The sequence below is a fragment of the Nelumbo nucifera genome, chromosome 1 (assembly GCF_055504915.1).
Source record: "Nelumbo nucifera cultivar China Antique chromosome 1, China Antique-T2T, whole genome shotgun sequence".
NCBI lineage: Eukaryota > Viridiplantae > Streptophyta > Magnoliopsida > Proteales > Nelumbonaceae > Nelumbo > Nelumbo nucifera.
Window position 1 is genome coordinate 168,657,366 of NC_142649.1, and position 17,746 is coordinate 168,675,111.

Consider the following 17,746-nt stretch of genomic DNA (forward strand, 5'->3'; position numbering starts at 1 on the left):
AAAGCAGGTCCTCTTGGGCGTTGTAGAGTTGTGTGCTGGGATTAAAAATTTGCTCCATGACCATGACTATCAGCCCTTTTCGATCGTATCCCGACTTGATTTCATGTGGAAACTGACTAAACAACCCAATGAGCAGACATGCTAAGTCAAAAATTTACTCTTCCCTTCTTATTTATTGATAAAAATATAAAAGAAGACAAATCCATATCTGTGTCCTTGTTCTATGTCCTGCACCAAATTTTGAGCACTAAAGACTAGAAATGAATACACCTCCATTTGTGTATGAGAACCCAGAATAATGACTCGAGTCAGAACTTCAACAAGCCATATTCATTCTTCTCGGCACGACGGGCAGTCAAACCGTTCAACCAAGAAACCGGCCACCTTTCCGGTCCCATTGAGCCACTATTTTTCAAATAAAAAAAGAAAAGAAAAAAAATATATATGAATTTGCTGATCCAGTTGAAAGTCCAACTCTGGCATTGTACCACTCGGGTAATGGTTCGCAGGCTGATTTTTTTATTTTAATTAATTTTTATATTTTTAAATATTATATATTTTTTGCATATCCATAACTTTCAAACCCTGGTGGCAAAAGGAATTAATCCTAAGACTCAGTTTGGAAGGAATATAAATGAAAATATGTAAAGTGCAAAACCTTATATTTTGTTTGTATTTATACCGTACATATTTGCTTGTGTACTTTTTTTCAAACTGAGCCTAAATCTCTGCTACAAACAACCAAAGAACTAATATGTGTATTGAAATATATTAGTGTAAGAACATGTGTAATATATATGCACATGTACATGTAATTATTAATCATGACCATGGTTTTTAAAAATGAACCGGTCAGGGGCCCAGTTACCGGTTCGAACAGTTTGATCGTTCGACTTGAAAGGCCGGCCCGTTCTGACAAAAAAAATTAAAATTTTGAAAAACGGTCAAAACCGTTCGAACGATTTCTGGCCGGTTCAGCGGTTTGCTGATCAAAATCAATGGTTTGGAGAGAAAAAGCGGTTTTGGAGAAAAATGAAATTGGTCAGGTGACTGGTTCCCGATTTTTCTGATCCAACCGTCCAATTCGGTCCGGTTTTGAAAACAGTGATCATTACCATATATATGATATTTCGATTTAATATGATGGCCACAATGGTCTTTCCTTCTTAGTAGATGGTCCAAGTCTTAAGTCTTACCCATACAATGTTTCTTCAACAAGGCATGACCCAACCAACCCAATGGGATACTTTCAAGTCTACTGAATTTTTTGAGTTGATTCATGAACTCCGTTGAGATATAGGCATATAGTACATGCTTTAGTTTCATTTGAGTAGGGGTGAGCAAAAAAAATTGAAAAAATGAATCGAAAAATCAGTTAACCGAACTGGTCGGTTTGGTTTTGGTTCGATATTCTTAAAAAATCGATAATTTTGGTTCGATTTTGATTAACTATTTAAAAAAACCGATGGTTAACCGAACCAACTGATATATATATATATATTGAAAATTGAATAAAAGAGTTCGGCAATCTAAAAGACTTTTAGCCTTTCTCTTTGAAATTTAAACCTTTAAATTGAAAGTTCGGCAGTCTGCCAGATTGCCAGTCTCCAATCTCCATCAGTTTTCTCTTTCGTCCTTTCCCCAAATTGCCAAAGTGTCAAACTCTCTTAGTCTTTTCTCTTTTCTCTCTCTCAGTCTCTCAATTTTCTCTTTTGTCTCTCTCACTCTCCCAGTTCTTCGACTCTTCTCTTCTAATCTTCTTCTTCTTTCACTCTTCTTCTTCTTCTTCGACTCTTCTCTTACTCTTCTTCTTCGACTCTTCGTATTCCCCACTCCAGACAGTCGCACGGCCCGTGCCAACCACCAGCATGGCAGCACCAAGCAGCAACACCGATCATCGCCTCACCGACAAGAAAGCACCAACGGTTTAATGCCATCTCTGATCTGATCTCTATATTTCTTCTCGCTCTCTCTCTCTCACCTCTCCTCTCTACGTCTCCGCCAGGCGCCATCTCTCAAACTCTCACTTCAGGCAACAACTGACAGTAACCATTGGCACCAAAAGCAACCACCGACAGTTTTAGGTTTTTTTATTTTATTTTAAGTGCATAAAAAAACCAAAAAAACGAATCGTGGTTAACCTATGAATTGGTTAACCGATTGCATCGGTTCAGTTTTGGTTTGGATATTTAAAAAACCGATCAGGTCGGTTTGGTTTGAAAAAATACCCCACGGTTCGGTAACCCCTACATTTGAGGGCCTTTTTTTTTAGATTTTGAGAGGGGAGAAAGTTGGTCAATGAAATTTTGATTCCCGTTGACCAAGATACCCATGTTCTTTTTTCAGATTTATGTGGGATTCATGGAAAATCTATTTTCTCTATGTATCACTTAGCCATGATATCCATCTCATTGGGGGAAGTTGTCAATACTTAAATGTGATAAAATTGCCCATTTTTATGGTTAAAATGATCATATCTTATTTATTTTCAAAAGAATATGAGTTACCCGTATAAATAACTTTACGAACGGGCCTAAAAGAAAACAAGAGGCCGGTGGTGGTTACTTGACACCCAGAAGCCACCTCGATACAAGACAAAAGGCCATTCAAGTTTAGGTGGATTAATTTAATTAACTTATAAAAAATAACAACAGAAAAGGGGGGCATTGAAAAAAAAAACACACACACACACAAAAAAAAAAAAAAAAAGCAAAAGAAGAGGGGGGTGATCCTGAGAGGCATTACATGAGATGGCCTCTAGTTGAATCGAAATCCTTGTACGCAACAGTTGGATGATTGGATCTTGCTGCCTAAAGTTAAAATTAGTTAGTAAGTTGTTAAGATGGCAGCAGCTAATACTTTAAACATGGGATACCTCTACAAGTAATATCCTCATCAACTGACGCTATCAGCTGGGTTCCTTCTGCTTTGATATTTCAACTTTGAAATCTCATCTTTGGAATTGGAAGCTGATTAATATACCAATCACTCCTAACGTTGGAAAAGTTGGTCACCCAAAGACTACCTATTTTATGTCTACTTGTCTATCTTCTTTACACTTATATAAATCATTTTTCCTCTCAATATCAAACCCCAATAGACACCACTTCTCTTCTATTTAATTAACCTGCAGGGCCAGAACTGATACACAAAATTTGTTTACTACCTCTTCACTTTGAAGTGTTTCCGGCGACTGGTCTGTGAACCGGCAGAGAAGTGGGATTCAGATGGATCCAGGAGTAATTGAGATGGGCTTAGTCATGGCCCTTGTGAGCATGCTTTGTAAGGGAACTGGGCCCCAATTGGGTTGCACAACTGTGATCCTTAGTTTAGCGCCATGCCTTAGCTACATCATGGGAAATTCCTCCACGCCATCCTCATGGTGCTGCTCCCAGCTTTTCAGCGTGATTCAGTCACAGCCAGGATGCCTTTGTTCAGTGCTCAACGGTGGCGCTGCATCACTGGGCGTCACCGTAAACCCAGCTGTTGCTTTGGCACTTCCTGGTGCTTGCAGTGTTATTCAGACTCCGGTGATTAGCAACTTCAATTGTAAGTTGAACTATATATATAAAACATCTCAGTTAATCTTTCAATTTCAAAGCAGTACGTGTACGTCAACATATTTTACATATATATATATATATATATATATATATATATATATATATATATATAAATAGATGAAATACTTGAAACGACTACTTGGCGCAGCTAGTGCTGTTCCAGCAACCTCCGGGGCTTCTCCACCGAGCTCATCTTCTTCAAATGGAACTCCTGATTCTAAGACTACGCCATCAGTATCAACGCCTCCTCCAGGTACGGAAAATGTAAATTAATCTCGAAAACAAAGTGATTCAATTCCATTGTCTTCTCTGTGATTGGGAGCCTCTGTTCGTTTTCTTTACATGTGTAATTTGTAACTGGAAATGGAAATAATAAACATAAGAATGAATGGGTAATTAAAGAGTTTTCTTTCTATCTAGAAACTCTGAAATTAAGAAGTAAAATCAAATATAAAACAGTAATCATCTTCTAGCTATTTATTTTTGTGAAATGGATGCAGGAAGCGGATCTAGAAATGTATCGACGTCGATGAAAGGAGTAGATTCCTCCAATGGAAGTAGTAGTACAAAATCACCCTTTCAACTCATTGTCTTCCTTCTCCTCGTTGGATCATGTGTTTCAACCATCATCAGCTCTTGAGTTTTTTTCTTCTTCTTCCTGGGTTCTTCGGTATGTCCTGCTATTTTGCATATTTTGTCTAGACTTGTTGTATTATTAGATTGTAGATTCCATGACAATATAAGAGCTCCAGCTGGTTTTCTTCCTCTTTGAGAATGATATGAAGTTGGTTGTTCAAGGGTGGGCTCACTGAGTATATTGGAATTTTGTGGATAGATGTCTGATGAGTATATTGGAATTAAGACAAAGAATTCTTAGAGAAACTGTTACAAAGAATATTTAACCATGAAACACAACTTGACATTAACATCCACAGTTGGCCATATCTTGCACCCAGAGCCAGAAGTTGGGAGGAATATAAAAATCATGGATCAGTATGGGTAGCCCAGCCTTTTTCTGAGATCGATGCATTGGCTTTTCTTCCTTCTCCTCTTCAGTGCATCATATACGTTTCAAGCTTCACTGTAGCTAGCTTTTGAGTTCGTCTTCCCATATTTTGTAGCCGGGAGAGATTCTTTGCTTTTCTTCAGAGAGTGGGGTCTTTGGTTTAATTGGATTTGTTTCATGCACTCTAATGTATAATTTGTAATTTGTAAATGGAGATCAATCATGTTGAAAATACAAATGAATTATCTCTTAATTTGCTACACTCTAATGTATAATTTGTAAACTTATTGGTACACATGCTTTGTATTAAATATTTATAAATAATTATTTCTGACCTTCTCTCAGTGGACATGTTATCTGAAGAAGAATCCTAATTACAAGATGATTTATATGGGAAAAAGACTTGGGTGTAAGTAAATTGAAATGACGTAAACGCCCATAATTTAACCATGGTTGGATATGACACTGAACACAACAGAATTCATGTAGTCATCACCCCATATACTTGGGACAATGATGAATCAAAGCCAAACTAATTTCTTTGAAGAAGTGCTTTTTTTTTATTTGTTATAATCTCTGTCAAAGAGGCCCACATGACACAATATTGTGTTGTAGTAGATGGTGGGAAATATTCTCCATCACCTGGGCATATGCATGGACCAGGCTTGGTCCAGGCAAAACTAAACTCAGGATTTGTTTGCCTAATAAATGGGCATAAGACTAGGCCCGGACCGGCCCATGTGCTTACAACCCAAATCGGGTCCTAAGATTTTTACAAATCCCGAATCTCTTTCAAGCGCCGCCCTTGTGTGATTTTTGGGCTTCCGTTAGCCTAATAAAGAGAAAATCTAGCCCATTATGCAGTAGTTTTGGTACATCTTTTTTTAACTAAATTTTAATGCCATCGGCCTATCGCTGGAGGTTAATTTATTTTTATTTTTTTAACATAAAAAAATATGCTTTATACATGACACGCTTTAAGGCATGAAACAATTAAGCTATTCATGCAAAAGCAATTACATAAAAAGCTGTTAAATCCACCATAAGCATTAAAAATGAACAGTGTGAGCTCACAACGGCCCATTTAGAATGGGCCCGAGACCCGTCCATGTGAGCTGCATGCCTTGATTCATCTGCTCCTCACAAATGGGCGCCTCACAGGCACATCTACCATGCATTGAGAACACCTGTGAGGCGCCAGGTGTGAGGAGCAGATCCGGTCTCCTCTTAACGGCAGAGGAGCCCCACTCCCACCACTGCACAACGGAAAAGGGTAATTTGGTAACTTTAGCTAATAACTAGTTGGAAAAAAAAACAGATCCAATTCCCACCATTTTGAGATTTTTCGGTTACCAACCTGTTAAGGAAAAATCAAATAGTCAAACTTGGGCCCAAACCCAAAGACGTTACACTTTTTATTTATTTTTTTATTGTCTAGTCACATCAGTACTATAATATTCAAAGGTTCCAACCTTCAAATCTTCAATTTCTAATTTAAGTTATACGGTTGAGAGTTAAGAAAAGTTGGGCGCCAGTGTCAATACTTAATACTGCATTTGTCTCTTCCCTCAACATCTCTTCTCCATATAAACAGGAGAACCTCTCTTCCTCCTCTCAACCCAATTCTACATACATACATCTCTAGGCTAGTAGGCTGTAGCTCCATTACATATCTCCTTCAACTTGTAATAATGCATTAATTTCCAGCCCCTGTAAATGGAAGCTAGAGGAATGGGAGTGGGTCTGTTAGCACTAGTTGTGGCCATGCACTGGGAAGGAGCAGCAACCCAATCTTCAAGATGCATGAGCGTCATAGTCAGCATGTCTCCTTGCCTGAACTACATTACTGGGAACTCACCAACCCTCCCATCATCCTCATGCTGCTCCCAGCTCGCCAATGTTGTCCAATCCACGCCACAATGCCTGTGCGAGGTCCTTAATGGTGGTGCATCTTCTCTGGGGATTGTCATCAATCAAACGCAGGCTCTGACTCTCCCCAATGCTTGCAATATCCAAACACCTCCAGTTAGCTTGTGCAATGGTAAGAAACATGCATGTCACCATAAGTTTCTATATTCAAGGTGACCCACCCTCTGCAATTTGCACTGAGATGGCTAACCCCATACCCCCAATGGTCCCAACCTAGAATTTGTAATAACTTGGTTCTTATATCATCAAGTGGGGTTTCTTTTTTACTTCTCATGATTAAATTTCTTTGCTTCTCTCTGTTCTGTCAATGCTGACAGCGCTTTCCCCTGCAGCATCTCCGGCTGGAACGCCTGACTCCAATACCATACCAGTAGCACCAGCAGCAACGCCAGATGCCAACTCTACACCAGAAGTGCCAGCAGGCACCCCAGCAGTGCCAAGCATTCCCTCAGGTATCTTTATATCAGATATATAGCTAAAACTTGCTCCTGGGATTTTATGCATACTAATGTGGAGTGTTAAATGGTGCAGGAGGCGGATCTAAGACTGTTCCATCAACAAGTGGGAACACATCTGAAGGAAGTTCCACCACCAAATTGACCTTTTCTATGCTCTTCTTCATTTTCTTTTCTGCATCTTATGCTTCAACCTTCACCAGCTTCTGAGTTGTCTCAACTATGAAGTGTCCTGTCATTGCATTCCCTCTTTCTCTTCGCAGACAAACCTGGGAAATTGTTTAGATTTGTAAAGTAACTAGTTATGGGCTGGCATTCTAATAATTTGTACTATGTCTCAAATCTTAGAAGAGAATCTGTGTGCTCTATGGTTATTTTTTATAACCAGAAATACTAGAAGACATTTTTCTTTTTTTTCCTTTTTTTCCCTCATTTTGGTTGCCAAGGAATGAAGAATGTTGCATGATCAGTACGCTGAACCTATGTTATTTTGGGTGTGAGAGATATTTAGACAAAAGGAAACTGGCTAATGAGATCATGGCAGCTTTTGGTTGCATCTGGAATGAAGGAAAAAAAATGATTTGAAAAAAAAAAATTATCAGTGCTCATTATTCCTACAATTAGTACTCATTTTACTTTGTCGGAAAAAATTGGCTTCCCATGAGCATTTTATGTGCGATCACCATAAACAGCAATTTTCAAGAAACAATTCATCTTCCTTCATTGTCCGTGCAACCAAAAAGAGCCTATTATTATTCTTCTAACAGTCGAAATTTCTGTTAACATCAAAGAATGCTTTATAATTTTTTCCAAAGATCAAATGGTAAAAATCCATCTAATCATACTGAATTTGGTGAGGAAAATCTGCTGCCAGGACCAGTTTTAGCAGTCACCATGCTGCTTGCTCTGTCCTCAGAGAGGCTCAGACTCAAAAGGCACTCCCTCAATGAAGAACTTATAGGTCTAAAACCCAACGTAATAATTTGGTAGATGTGAAACATTCCAAGGTCCAACTTGAAGAAATTTGGTCAATGCTCTGAGTAATTTGGTCATGGACCCAAACACCACTAATCTTGACACCACCACGACTACAAGTCTCTAACTTCTAGCAACAAATCTTCTGCTTTATTGCCTTTCTGTTATCCCAACTCACACTGCTTCAGCTTTCAGAACCAGCCAAAACAAAAAACAAAAAGAGCACTAAGGCCTCGTTTGGCTCCCATGAATAAAGATCTGGAATCAGAATCAGAATGGACTATTCCAAAAGATTTTGATTCTAATTCCAATTCTGACTACAAACCAAACAGACCCTAAAACCTTTGGTGAAAGTGGCACTTGTAAATTCCGAAAATAAATAGTAGTAAGCCTGGCATTTGGATATAAATATAAGTTATAATTGGTATACCAATGAAATCGTTAGAGTAGGAAAAGTTGGCCAACTGCCAACCATTGCAGTTGCCTCTTCTTCACATGTAAATCCCTGCGTGCTCTTCGTGGGATATGCCTTGTGTTGTCTATTAGAAAATTAAAATTAACAAAGAAAATATTTAATTAGGGATGATTAAGGATCCCAATTAATCCGTTGCATAATGTGGCGGGAAACTGTTACTGTGTGACATCTCTAATTCGAGTGCAAGTGCAAGGCACTTTACCCAAGTGTTTGGATTTGGACATGAAACCTTCAAGGGCCGAGGAAAAATGTTCTACCCGGGTCCCGGGTCCCGGGTCGAGTTTATTATTTGTTAAATAAATATTACATAATGTAGGAATTCTAGATAATAAAGGGTGAAACTTGGGCCGGGTTGGATTGGGTTGGTCAACCCGGGGCAAGGGTTCTTCAACCCACCGAACCCAACTCTTAACTGAATCCGATTTTAGAATATGTAGTCTTAATCCAATCCAAGTAATCCTACTTTTTATATAATCAGGTTGGGATAGTTCGGTAAATGCATGACAAAATTCCGGTATTGCAATCTTCAGCAAAATTACAATCTTGGACAAAGGATTTCATACTTCACAATTGCTATGCATTGCACCTTCCATTCACATGGCAAGTTTCAGCCCGATAACCCACTGAAACCAACTCGGCACTTCTGGGCAAGGGTGTAAATAGAGTGAATTCCAATTGAATCAAGTAACAATGGAATTTGAATTCAATTGAAAAGTTTGTTATTCAAATGTATATTGAAAAATAAAAATTGGATTTGAATTCTATTCAAATCGTCGAATATTTTATTTGATTCGAATTCAATCGATTAATTATTTTAAGTAATCAATATAAATGTGTTAATATCATATCTGAATTTGATTTGATTACGTTGAATCTTAAATTTGAACTGAAATTCTTTGATACTGTTGACAGCCTTATTTTTGGAAGGTGGTCAGGGCGGGGATCATATTTCGCGTCCTCAACCCCGATCCTCATCAGGGATAAAAGGTTGTCCTCTATCCCCAATCCCCGATGGAAGTGGGTTCGTTATAGGGACCCGAATCTCCCAAATAACGAAATCTTTTGAAAAATAAATTTATTTAAAATAAAAAACATTTTAAAATATAAATAATATTTTAAACATAGTTTGATACATATATAATATCAATAATGTAAATAAAATCATATATATAATAATATACATTTAATATATATAGAATTGGGGTCAGCGCAGGGTAGAGACTTCATTCCTCACCCCCGACCCCAACCCCAGTTGGGAATTCCTATTAATCTCCATTAGACCTGTTCATGGGCCGGGTGGCCCAACGGGCCGGCCCGACCCCCGAACGGGTTTGGACATTTTTATAGGCCCGCGGGCTTAAATTCGGGTCAAAAAGCCTGGCCCGCAATAAATTCGAGCCGGGCTCGGGTTTTGTCAAAATAGCCCGGCCCGACCCAACCTAATATTAAACTTAAAATTATTTATGTGATTATGTCCATTTGAATAAATTTTTTTGATTTAAGAATGTAAAATTGTGTTTTAAAATATAAAAGAAAGGGAAAAATACCATCTTGTAGGCCCATTGTTCATTTAAATAGAAAAAAAAATACTTATCTGAAATTTTAATTCTAATTTGAATAGGAAAAATTGTTTTTTTTTTCAATTTGGTCGAGCTTCGGGCTCGGGCTTCGAGCTTTTTACCAGGGCCGGGCTCGAGTCCAAGTTATAGGCCCGTTGGTCGGGCCGGGCTCGGGGTCGGGCCTAATATATTTTCATTAGTGACAAGTGAAAGCCCGACCCGAGCCCGGCCCGGCCCAGCCCATGAACAGGTCTAATCCCCATTCCCTTCCCCGCCCCACCAAAACAATCTCCATCAAGTCAAGGAGGTCGGGTACCTGTTATGGATGGGGAAAATTATTATTCCTACTCAATAACAACAAATAAATAAATAAAGGTCAAAATAGGTAAGACAACTCTACAAAATAAAGTTTAAAATAGGACTAACTAGCATCAAATATCGGGCATATTATATCGATATTAATCAGATATATTTGAATACGCTAATATAAATTTCTTTACACAACTAAAACATTAAAATAAAAAATAAAAAAAATAGACAACTAAAACATTAAAATGATGCATGAGACATCTGAAATAAAAAACAATAATAATAATAAACTATGTATCGATCATATGGATAAGCACCCATACCCACTTAAGGGTATCGGACAAATTTTTATCCTTGACTAGCCGCACATTGTGAATTGTGAACCTAGACGATGGACCATCTGGATTGAGCAGAGACCAGAATGGCAAACCTGCGCGCCATCTCCCGGTACCTGACCCGCGCTCGACTTTGAGCCATGGAAAAGGAAGCTCCTGCTTTTGGGCTGCTGAATTGAAGGCTTGAAGCCTCTCACTCTCAGCCACAGAAAAAGACAAGCATATATATAGGTAGAAGATCTGATTGTTCCATCACTGAAAGGAGATCATTTTGATAAAATGATCGATTGATTATTACTGATTAATCTGGAGTTTAAATACAGAGCTGGTGATTTACATGATGAGTACATTAACTCTATCTAAGATAGAGTTTGTGATATACAATAACCTCTAGATAATCTTATCATGAGTTACAACTCACGGAAGAGATAAGATAACCCATGCAAAGGTGACGTGAATGTGAGCGACTCTAACTCGCCCCCTCAAGCGATGCCGTGTTTGTCAGGGAGAGATTGTCACGTAAGAAAGAGAAGCGTCGAACATGAAGGGGTTTGGTGAAGGCATCTGCCGTCTGATCAACGGTGGTGAAGAATCTGATTTCAAGGAGTCGACGTTGAACTTTGTCCCGTACAAAGTGATAATCCAGCTCGACATGCTTGCTGCGGGAGTGATGAACGGGATTGGAGGCGAGGTAGGTGACACCAATATTGTTGCACCACAAGACTGGAGAGGATGTGGGTGAGAAGCCCATTTCACAAAAGAGCATTTGAATCTAGACCAGTTCAGCTGCAAGGATGACAAGGGACTTGTATTCTGCTTCCGTGCTGGACCTGGAGACGACGAGTGTTTCTTGAAAGACTAGGATATGAGGTTGGGCCCATAGTAGATGCAATAACCACCATGAGACAGCCGGTCATCTAGGCACCCGGCCCAATCCGAGTCACTGTAGCCATGAAGCTGAGTTGAGGGAGAACGACGAATACGAAGCCCAAGGGTGTAAGTGTGCTTGATGAAGCATAGGATACGCTTGATAGCAGCCCAATGGTTGATTGTGGGCTTGGACATGAACTGGGCCACCTTGTTCACAGAGAAGGCCAGGTCCGGTCAAGTCACGGTCAGGTACTGTAGAGCACCAACAGTGCTTCAGTATAATGTTGGATCATCAAAGGTGTTAGAGTCATCAAGTGAGAGTTTAGTAGTGGCTGCCATAGGAGTGGTGCACAGTTTAGCATCTACCATGTTGGTGCGACAAAAAGATCCAAGGCATACTTGGACTAAGAGAGAATCATGCCATCGGAGGTGGACTCAGACTCAAGCCCAAGAAAGAAATGGAGAGGCCCAAGGTCTTGTATAGAGAATTCAGAAGCAAGAGCATGAATGAATTGATCAACAAGAGCGGAGCTGGAGCCAGTAATGATGATATCGTCAACGTAGACGAGCACCAAAGTGAGGTCACGAGGAATGTGATGAATGAACAGTGAGGCATCAGCCTTGGACTCAATGAAGTCACGAGTAACTAAGAAGTTGTGGAGCCGAGTGAACTAGGCCCGTGGAGCCTTCCGTAGGCCGTATAGAGATCGATGTAATTTGCAGACATGATCGGGGTAGGATGGATGCTGAAAACTAGGCAACTGACTCATGTAGACTTCCTTGGCTAAGTAGCCATGAAGGAATGAGTTGTTGACATCCAATTGATGGATAGGCTAGGACTTGGACGTGGCAATGGAAAGAACCAACTTGATGGTGCATGGTTTAACCATCGGGCTGAAAATATCCGAAAAGTCAATCCCCTCATGTTGATGATATCCTTTGGCAACGAGACGTGCTTTGTATCGTTCAACGGTACCATCAGCGTGGCATTTGATCTTGAAGACCCAACAGAAACCCACAATATTTTTGTCCAGTGACAGAGGGACAATAGACCAAGTTTGGTTCTGAACCAGCACAGAGAACTCGGTATTCATGGCATCATGCCACTTCGGATCACGCGCAGCCTGAGTAAAACAGGTGGGCTCAACTTTAGTGGTGACAGAAGCTAGAGCATATTTGGGGTTGGGTTTGAACACCCCAGATTTTGAGCGGGTCTACATGCCATGAGTGGGAGTGGAAGCAGAGGCCGGGGAGGTAGTCGGATCCGGATCTGTAGGCAAAGGAGGATTGGCGGTGCTGAACTGTATCATAGAGGACTCGAGGGAGTTCATAGGAGAGTGGGCCGAGGGAGAGAGAGAGTGGGCCTGTGAAGAGGCTATAGTGGGCCGAGAGATAGGCGGTACTGCAATAGTAGTGTTCTAATGATACGGGGCCAGAACAGGTGGCGGGCCCAATATAGAAGGCATATCCTGAGAGCGTGGAGCCGGGCTTCGTGGAGAGGGCCCATTGCTATAAGAGAAAGATATCTCATCGAAGAGTACATCATCAGAAATGTAGAGACAACCAGTAGATTTGTGCAAGCAAAGATAACCCTTGTGACGAGAGTTGTACCCGAGGAAAGTGCAGCGAAGAGTACGGTAATCAAACTTGGTTCGGTTGTAGGGGCGCAAATTGGGGTAGCAATCACACCCAAAGACTCTAAAGCAACTATAATCCAAGGGACGTCCAAAAAGCAGCTCATATGGAGACTTGTGGCCAAGAAGCAGGGTTGGAAGACAGTTGATCAAAAAAACAGATGCGGCGAAAGCTTCATTCCAGAACTAGCAAGGGAGATTGGCATTATCAAGGAGTGTTAGGTCGGTATCTACAATGTGACGGTGTTTACGCTCAGCAACTCCATTTTGGGCATGAGTATGAGGGCAACTACAGCGATGTACAATTTTGTGTTCCTGTAAATAGTCATGAAATTTGCGATATTCACCCCCTTCATCAGTGTGTAAAATTTTGATGGGCCGATTCAATTGTTTTTCAATCATGGTCCAAAATCGAAAGAAAGTGGATAAAGCTTCAGATTTCGTATACAAGGGAAAAATCCAAGCGAATCGGGTAAAAGCATCAATAAATTCAATATAGTAACAATGACCATTATTAGAGGGTACAGGAGAAGGCCCCCATAAGTTAGAATAAATAACATCTAAAGAAGCAGACACACTAATTGATGAAGGTGGGTGAGGGAGGCAATGAGACTTTTCACAAGCGCAAGAAGAGCAAAAATCTGAGATAGACTTGGAGTCAACTGGTAAGTTGTGCTGCTGAAAAATCTGATGAACTATACGGTGTTGAGGATGCCCAAGGCATTTATGCCAGCCATCAACAGTAGTCCATACCCCCAGCATGGCCACAAGTCCCTTATTCGAGCTACTGGAAGGAGATACAGAGAGTTGATAGAGGCCATCCTTAATCGGCCCTGAGAGGATTGGTGTCTCCCGAATTTTGTCCTTCACAACAAAACCAGAATCATCAAACTCAGAGTACATTGTTATCATGACAAAACTGACGAACAGATATCAGATGTTTGGTGATATCAGATACATGAAGGATATTATTTAAGTGTAGTATACAGGAAGAGGTATGAAGAGAGGTATGTTCAAGGTGTTTGATGTCCAAACCTGTCCCGTTACCTACGGCTATTTCGTCATTACCGTTGTAATCAGATCGAAGAGAAAGATTGCCAAGGTCAGCTGTAAGGTGATTCATGGCACCGGTGTCCGGGTACCAATCTCCATCAGAGGAATTCGTGGTATTGGAGGCAACAAGAGCCTTGGATGGTGGATTACTTCCAGATGCCTGAAAACTGAGATCAAAGCGGTAGAAGCAAGAAAGTGTAGAATGGCCAACTTTGCCGCAGACCTGACAAGTTACCTTATTGTAACGACCCTTACCTCTGCCACCACGTGAAGAGGGGTTACCACCGCGACCACCCCGGTGAGAGTTGGGTGGGCGAGCTCCAGGTTTGTAAACAGTTGAATTGGCAGAGAGCTGAGTGTCAAGGAGAGCAGAGTGTTGGTGGTTGAGTCGGAGCTCGAACTGATGTAGAAGACTGTGAAGTTCTTCGAGAGAGAGAGAGGGTCGTGTCTGGTGGTGATGGCTATGACGAGTGGGTCATAATCTGGTCCCAAACCTCCCGTGGTGTAGAGGATGACGTCATCAGACGGGAGTCCTTGACCGGTGACTTGAAGTGCATCTATGTAGCCTTTGACCTGTTGCTAGTAGTTAGTCATCGATTTTGAGCCTTTGTGGAGATGGTGAAGATCATTTTTGAGTTGCATGATCCTGGATCATGAGGGAGAGGCATATATACGAGTCAAGGTCATCCAAGCATCGTGAGATGTTCTGCAACCGACGACTTGAGCAAGAGCTCCTTCAATGAGAGTCGCAAGCAACCAGCTAAGTAATAACTTGCCCTGGATCTGCCAAGAGGTGAACACTGGGTTCACAGTTTTGACACCAGAGGTGTCTATCGTATCACAGATGAACTGTGGGGGACATTGGATGGAGCCATCGAGATAGCCGAACAGGCCCAGACCTTCAAGCATGGGTTGGTACTGGACCTTCCACAAAAGGTAGTTGTGTTTATCTAATTTCACGAAAATCAAATTGGGTTGGCGGCCATGGTTCTGATACCAAGTGAAAGGAGATAATTTTGATAAAACGGTCGATTGGTTATTACTGATTGGGGTTTAAATACAGAGCTGGTGATTTACATGATTAGTACATTAGTTAGGATAACTCTATCTGAGATAGAGTTTGTGATATACAATAACTCTAGAGGATGATCTCTGTAGAGGATAACCCATCTATTCAGTTCAGGCTGGCGCCTGGCAGGAGTGATCGGTTTAGATCCACTAGCATAACACCTTTTGCAGCCCAAGCTTCAACAGTATAGCAATCCGCACAAGGTCGGCGTACCAACCAACCAGAAGAAAAACAAAAAAGTGAGCTATGTATATATATACTTCCTGCCTCAAAATTTTTTATTTTCCTTCTCAATTAACAACTTTGATCAACTATATATACAATTAATTATATTCTAATTTGAACTCTTTTTTCTTTATTCTACCTAATTCGAACTCTGAGTTTGAATAGGTTTTGGTTGTTATACCAAGAGAAGAGAGAATCCGTTACAAAGTAGGAAAAGTTGGCCACCAACGTTGCCAATTGCTATTGTCTCTTCTCCACAACTATCCCTATATAAACCGCAATCTCTCCTCCCTACTTCCACACAACCCAATCAATCAATCTCTCTTCCCTCCCGTCTGGCCATCTCCTTCGATTAAAAAAAAAAAAAACAGTTTCTAAATGGCACTAGCTAGAAGGATGGAAGTTGCCCTGCTGGTAGCTGCCTTAGTTGCCATGATCTGGGCAGAAGCTGCGGCACAATCCTCAAGTTGCACTAATACGATCATTAGCATGTCGCCGTGCCTGAACTACATCACAGGCAACTCATCAACCCCGTCTTCTTCCTGCTGCTCACAGCTTGCAAGTGTTGTCAATTCACAGCCAGAGTGCCTATGTCAAATCCTTAATGGAGGTGCTTCTTCACTAGGGATACAAATTGACCAAGCTCGGGCTTTGGCGCTCCCTAAAGCATGCAATGTCCAAACTCCATCGGTTAGCCTCTGTAACGGTAAGAAGTAGTAATTACAGAATTCTTGCTTTGGTGAAGAATTCAGAGAACCCAGGATGAATTATTGTCTAATCTTTTTGTCGCACAGCTATTTCACCGGCAGGAACGCCACCAGCAACTAAGGCCACACCATCAGTACCAAGCACTCCTTCAGGTACATGGTGTTTGTGATTTGCTCAACTACTAATCTTATTTTGATTGCATTTGTAACCCTAAAAATTTTTATTTTGTTCATCTTCTCATCAAGTGCCGATCATACTAATATAAGCATGCATGGTCGGTCACTGCAGGAGGGGGATCCAAGACTACATCAACAAACAGCAATACTTCAGATGGAAGCTCTAATAAAATGACCTTTTCTCTCCTCTTCTTCCTTCTGACCATTGCATCATACGCTTCCAACTTCACCGGCTTATGAGTTCTCTTTAACTTATCTGTGAACTTTTCTATCATCCTGAATGTCCTGTATTTTGGCATGGTGTGATCTTCTTTTTTTTCTTTTGGGTTGTGTGTTGGAGTAGTATCCATTTTTTGTTTGGAATTGTTTCAGGGTTTTATCAGTGAAGAGAATTCTTGTAATGTCTCCTTCCAATAAAGATGATTCACTATTCATGGCTTACACAAAAATGATTGGGAAGATCAATTTGAATTACATGATGTTAAGAACCACAAAATTCCGAATTCCATCTCCATCAAGCCTAATGTCCAGGCAAGTAAATACAAAAAGAAAACCAAATAGGAGATAGGAAACAAGGATCAGGGATCATTTTCCACAAGTAAATTGTAAGGCTACAAATCCACATTGTCCAAAAAAACAGTGACTATAAATAACATGATCCACCTCTTAGAAAGAAACCCTTTTTCTGCTACCCTTTTCTAGAGGCATCAACTGATTTCAACGGTATCTATGAGGCATGAATAAACAATATATTGTGTATGGAACTTCATCGGGATCCAAAATTTTAAAATTTTATATTTAGAACTTTTTGGGGTGCAAAATTTTAAAATTTAAGGCTCAATTTGGAAAATACAGTAAATTGCTGAAATCTCCTTTGAAGTTTTTGATTCTTGCTGAAATCTCCTCTAAAGTTTGGTAATTGCAATTACCTCCCCTGAATTTTATGACAGTTGCAAATAGACCCCTTTGTTAAAATCCTCTAGACCTGTTCATGGGTCGGGCTCGAGCTTGGCTTTTGCCAAAATTTGAATGGGGTCTTGCCTGAAGCCCGAGCCCGGTACAGTGTAAGTCTGACCTGAAGCCCAACCCGTGAACAAGTCTAGAATCCTCTAACAAGAGGCACAAAATGTCCAAAATACCCATGCAGTTATTATTGATGATGATTTCTACCATGGTTTTTAAAACCGACCCAGTTACCAAACCAGTCAGGGGTCCAGTTGTCGAGTCGAACGGTTTGACCATTCGAACTGAACGCTAGGCCTGTTCTGACAAGAAAATAAAAAATATTCAAAAAAATAAAAAACAATCAAAACCGTTTGAACAATTAACCGCCTGGTTCAATGGTTCATTGACCAAAATTAATGGTTTTGGGGGGAAATCCAGTTTTTGGGGAAAACGGAATTGA

General features: G+C 40.5%; 3 protein-coding genes across 3 annotated transcripts; all 3 read left to right on the forward strand.

Annotated features, from left to right (window-relative positions):
- The first annotated feature begins 3,101 nt into the window (after window positions 1-3,101).
- LOC104596575 (non-specific lipid transfer protein GPI-anchored 5-like) lies at window positions 3,102-4,328 on the forward strand. The gene is made up of 3 exons (XM_010257809.2): window positions 3,102-3,549; window positions 3,712-3,816; window positions 4,064-4,328. The coding sequence occupies exons 1-3, from the start codon at window positions 3,228-3,230 to the stop codon at window positions 4,201-4,203; spliced, it is 567 nt and encodes a 188-aa protein (XP_010256111.1). The 5' UTR covers window positions 3,102-3,227; the 3' UTR covers window positions 4,204-4,328.
- Window positions 4,329-4,976: 648 nt separating this feature from the next.
- On the forward strand, window positions 4,977-8,051 carry LOC104596574 (non-specific lipid transfer protein GPI-anchored 5-like). Its single transcript, XM_010257808.3, has 3 exons — window positions 4,977-6,610; window positions 6,831-6,950; window positions 7,030-8,051. The coding sequence occupies exons 1-3, from the start codon at window positions 6,286-6,288 to the stop codon at window positions 7,161-7,163; spliced, it is 579 nt and encodes a 192-aa protein (XP_010256110.1). The 5' UTR covers window positions 4,977-6,285; the 3' UTR covers window positions 7,164-8,051.
- Window positions 8,052-15,740: 7,689 nt separating this feature from the next.
- On the forward strand, window positions 15,741-16,790 carry LOC104596573 (non-specific lipid transfer protein GPI-anchored 15-like). Its single transcript, XM_010257807.3, has 3 exons — window positions 15,741-16,163; window positions 16,252-16,317; window positions 16,454-16,790. Exons 1-3 carry the CDS (start codon window positions 15,836-15,838, stop codon window positions 16,579-16,581), a joined length of 522 nt encoding a protein of 173 aa, XP_010256109.1. The 5' UTR covers window positions 15,741-15,835; the 3' UTR covers window positions 16,582-16,790.
- The last annotated feature ends 956 nt before the right edge of the window (window positions 16,791-17,746 follow it).

What these genes read in the sequence shown, in the direction of transcription:
- LOC104596575 (XM_010257809.2), top strand. Translation starts at nt 3,228, where the DNA reads ATGGATCCAGGAGTAATTGAGATGGGCTTAGTCATGGCCCTTGTGAGC. An exon ending in GGTGATTAGCAACTTCAATT is followed by an intron (nt 3,550 to 3,711) that starts GTAAGTTGAACT and finishes TACTTGGCGCAG; the next exon opens with CTAGTGCTGTTCCAGCAACC. An exon ending in AGTATCAACGCCTCCTCCAG is followed by an intron (nt 3,817 to 4,063) that starts GTACGGAAAATG and finishes AAATGGATGCAG; the next exon opens with GAAGCGGATCTAGAAATGTA.
- LOC104596573 (XM_010257807.3), top strand. Translation starts at nt 15,836, where the DNA reads ATGGCACTAGCTAGAAGGATGGAAGTTGCCCTGCTGGTAGCTGCCTTA. An exon ending in ATCGGTTAGCCTCTGTAACG is followed by an intron (nt 16,164 to 16,251) that starts GTAAGAAGTAGT and finishes TTTGTCGCACAG; the next exon opens with CTATTTCACCGGCAGGAACG. An exon ending in AGTACCAAGCACTCCTTCAG is followed by an intron (nt 16,318 to 16,453) that starts GTACATGGTGTT and finishes CGGTCACTGCAG; the next exon opens with GAGGGGGATCCAAGACTACA.
- LOC104596574 (XM_010257808.3), top strand. Translation starts at nt 6,286, where the DNA reads ATGGAAGCTAGAGGAATGGGAGTGGGTCTGTTAGCACTAGTTGTGGCC. An exon ending in TCCAGTTAGCTTGTGCAATG is followed by an intron (nt 6,611 to 6,830) that starts GTAAGAAACATG and finishes TTTCCCCTGCAG; the next exon opens with CATCTCCGGCTGGAACGCCT. An exon ending in AGTGCCAAGCATTCCCTCAG is followed by an intron (nt 6,951 to 7,029) that starts GTATCTTTATAT and finishes TAAATGGTGCAG; the next exon opens with GAGGCGGATCTAAGACTGTT.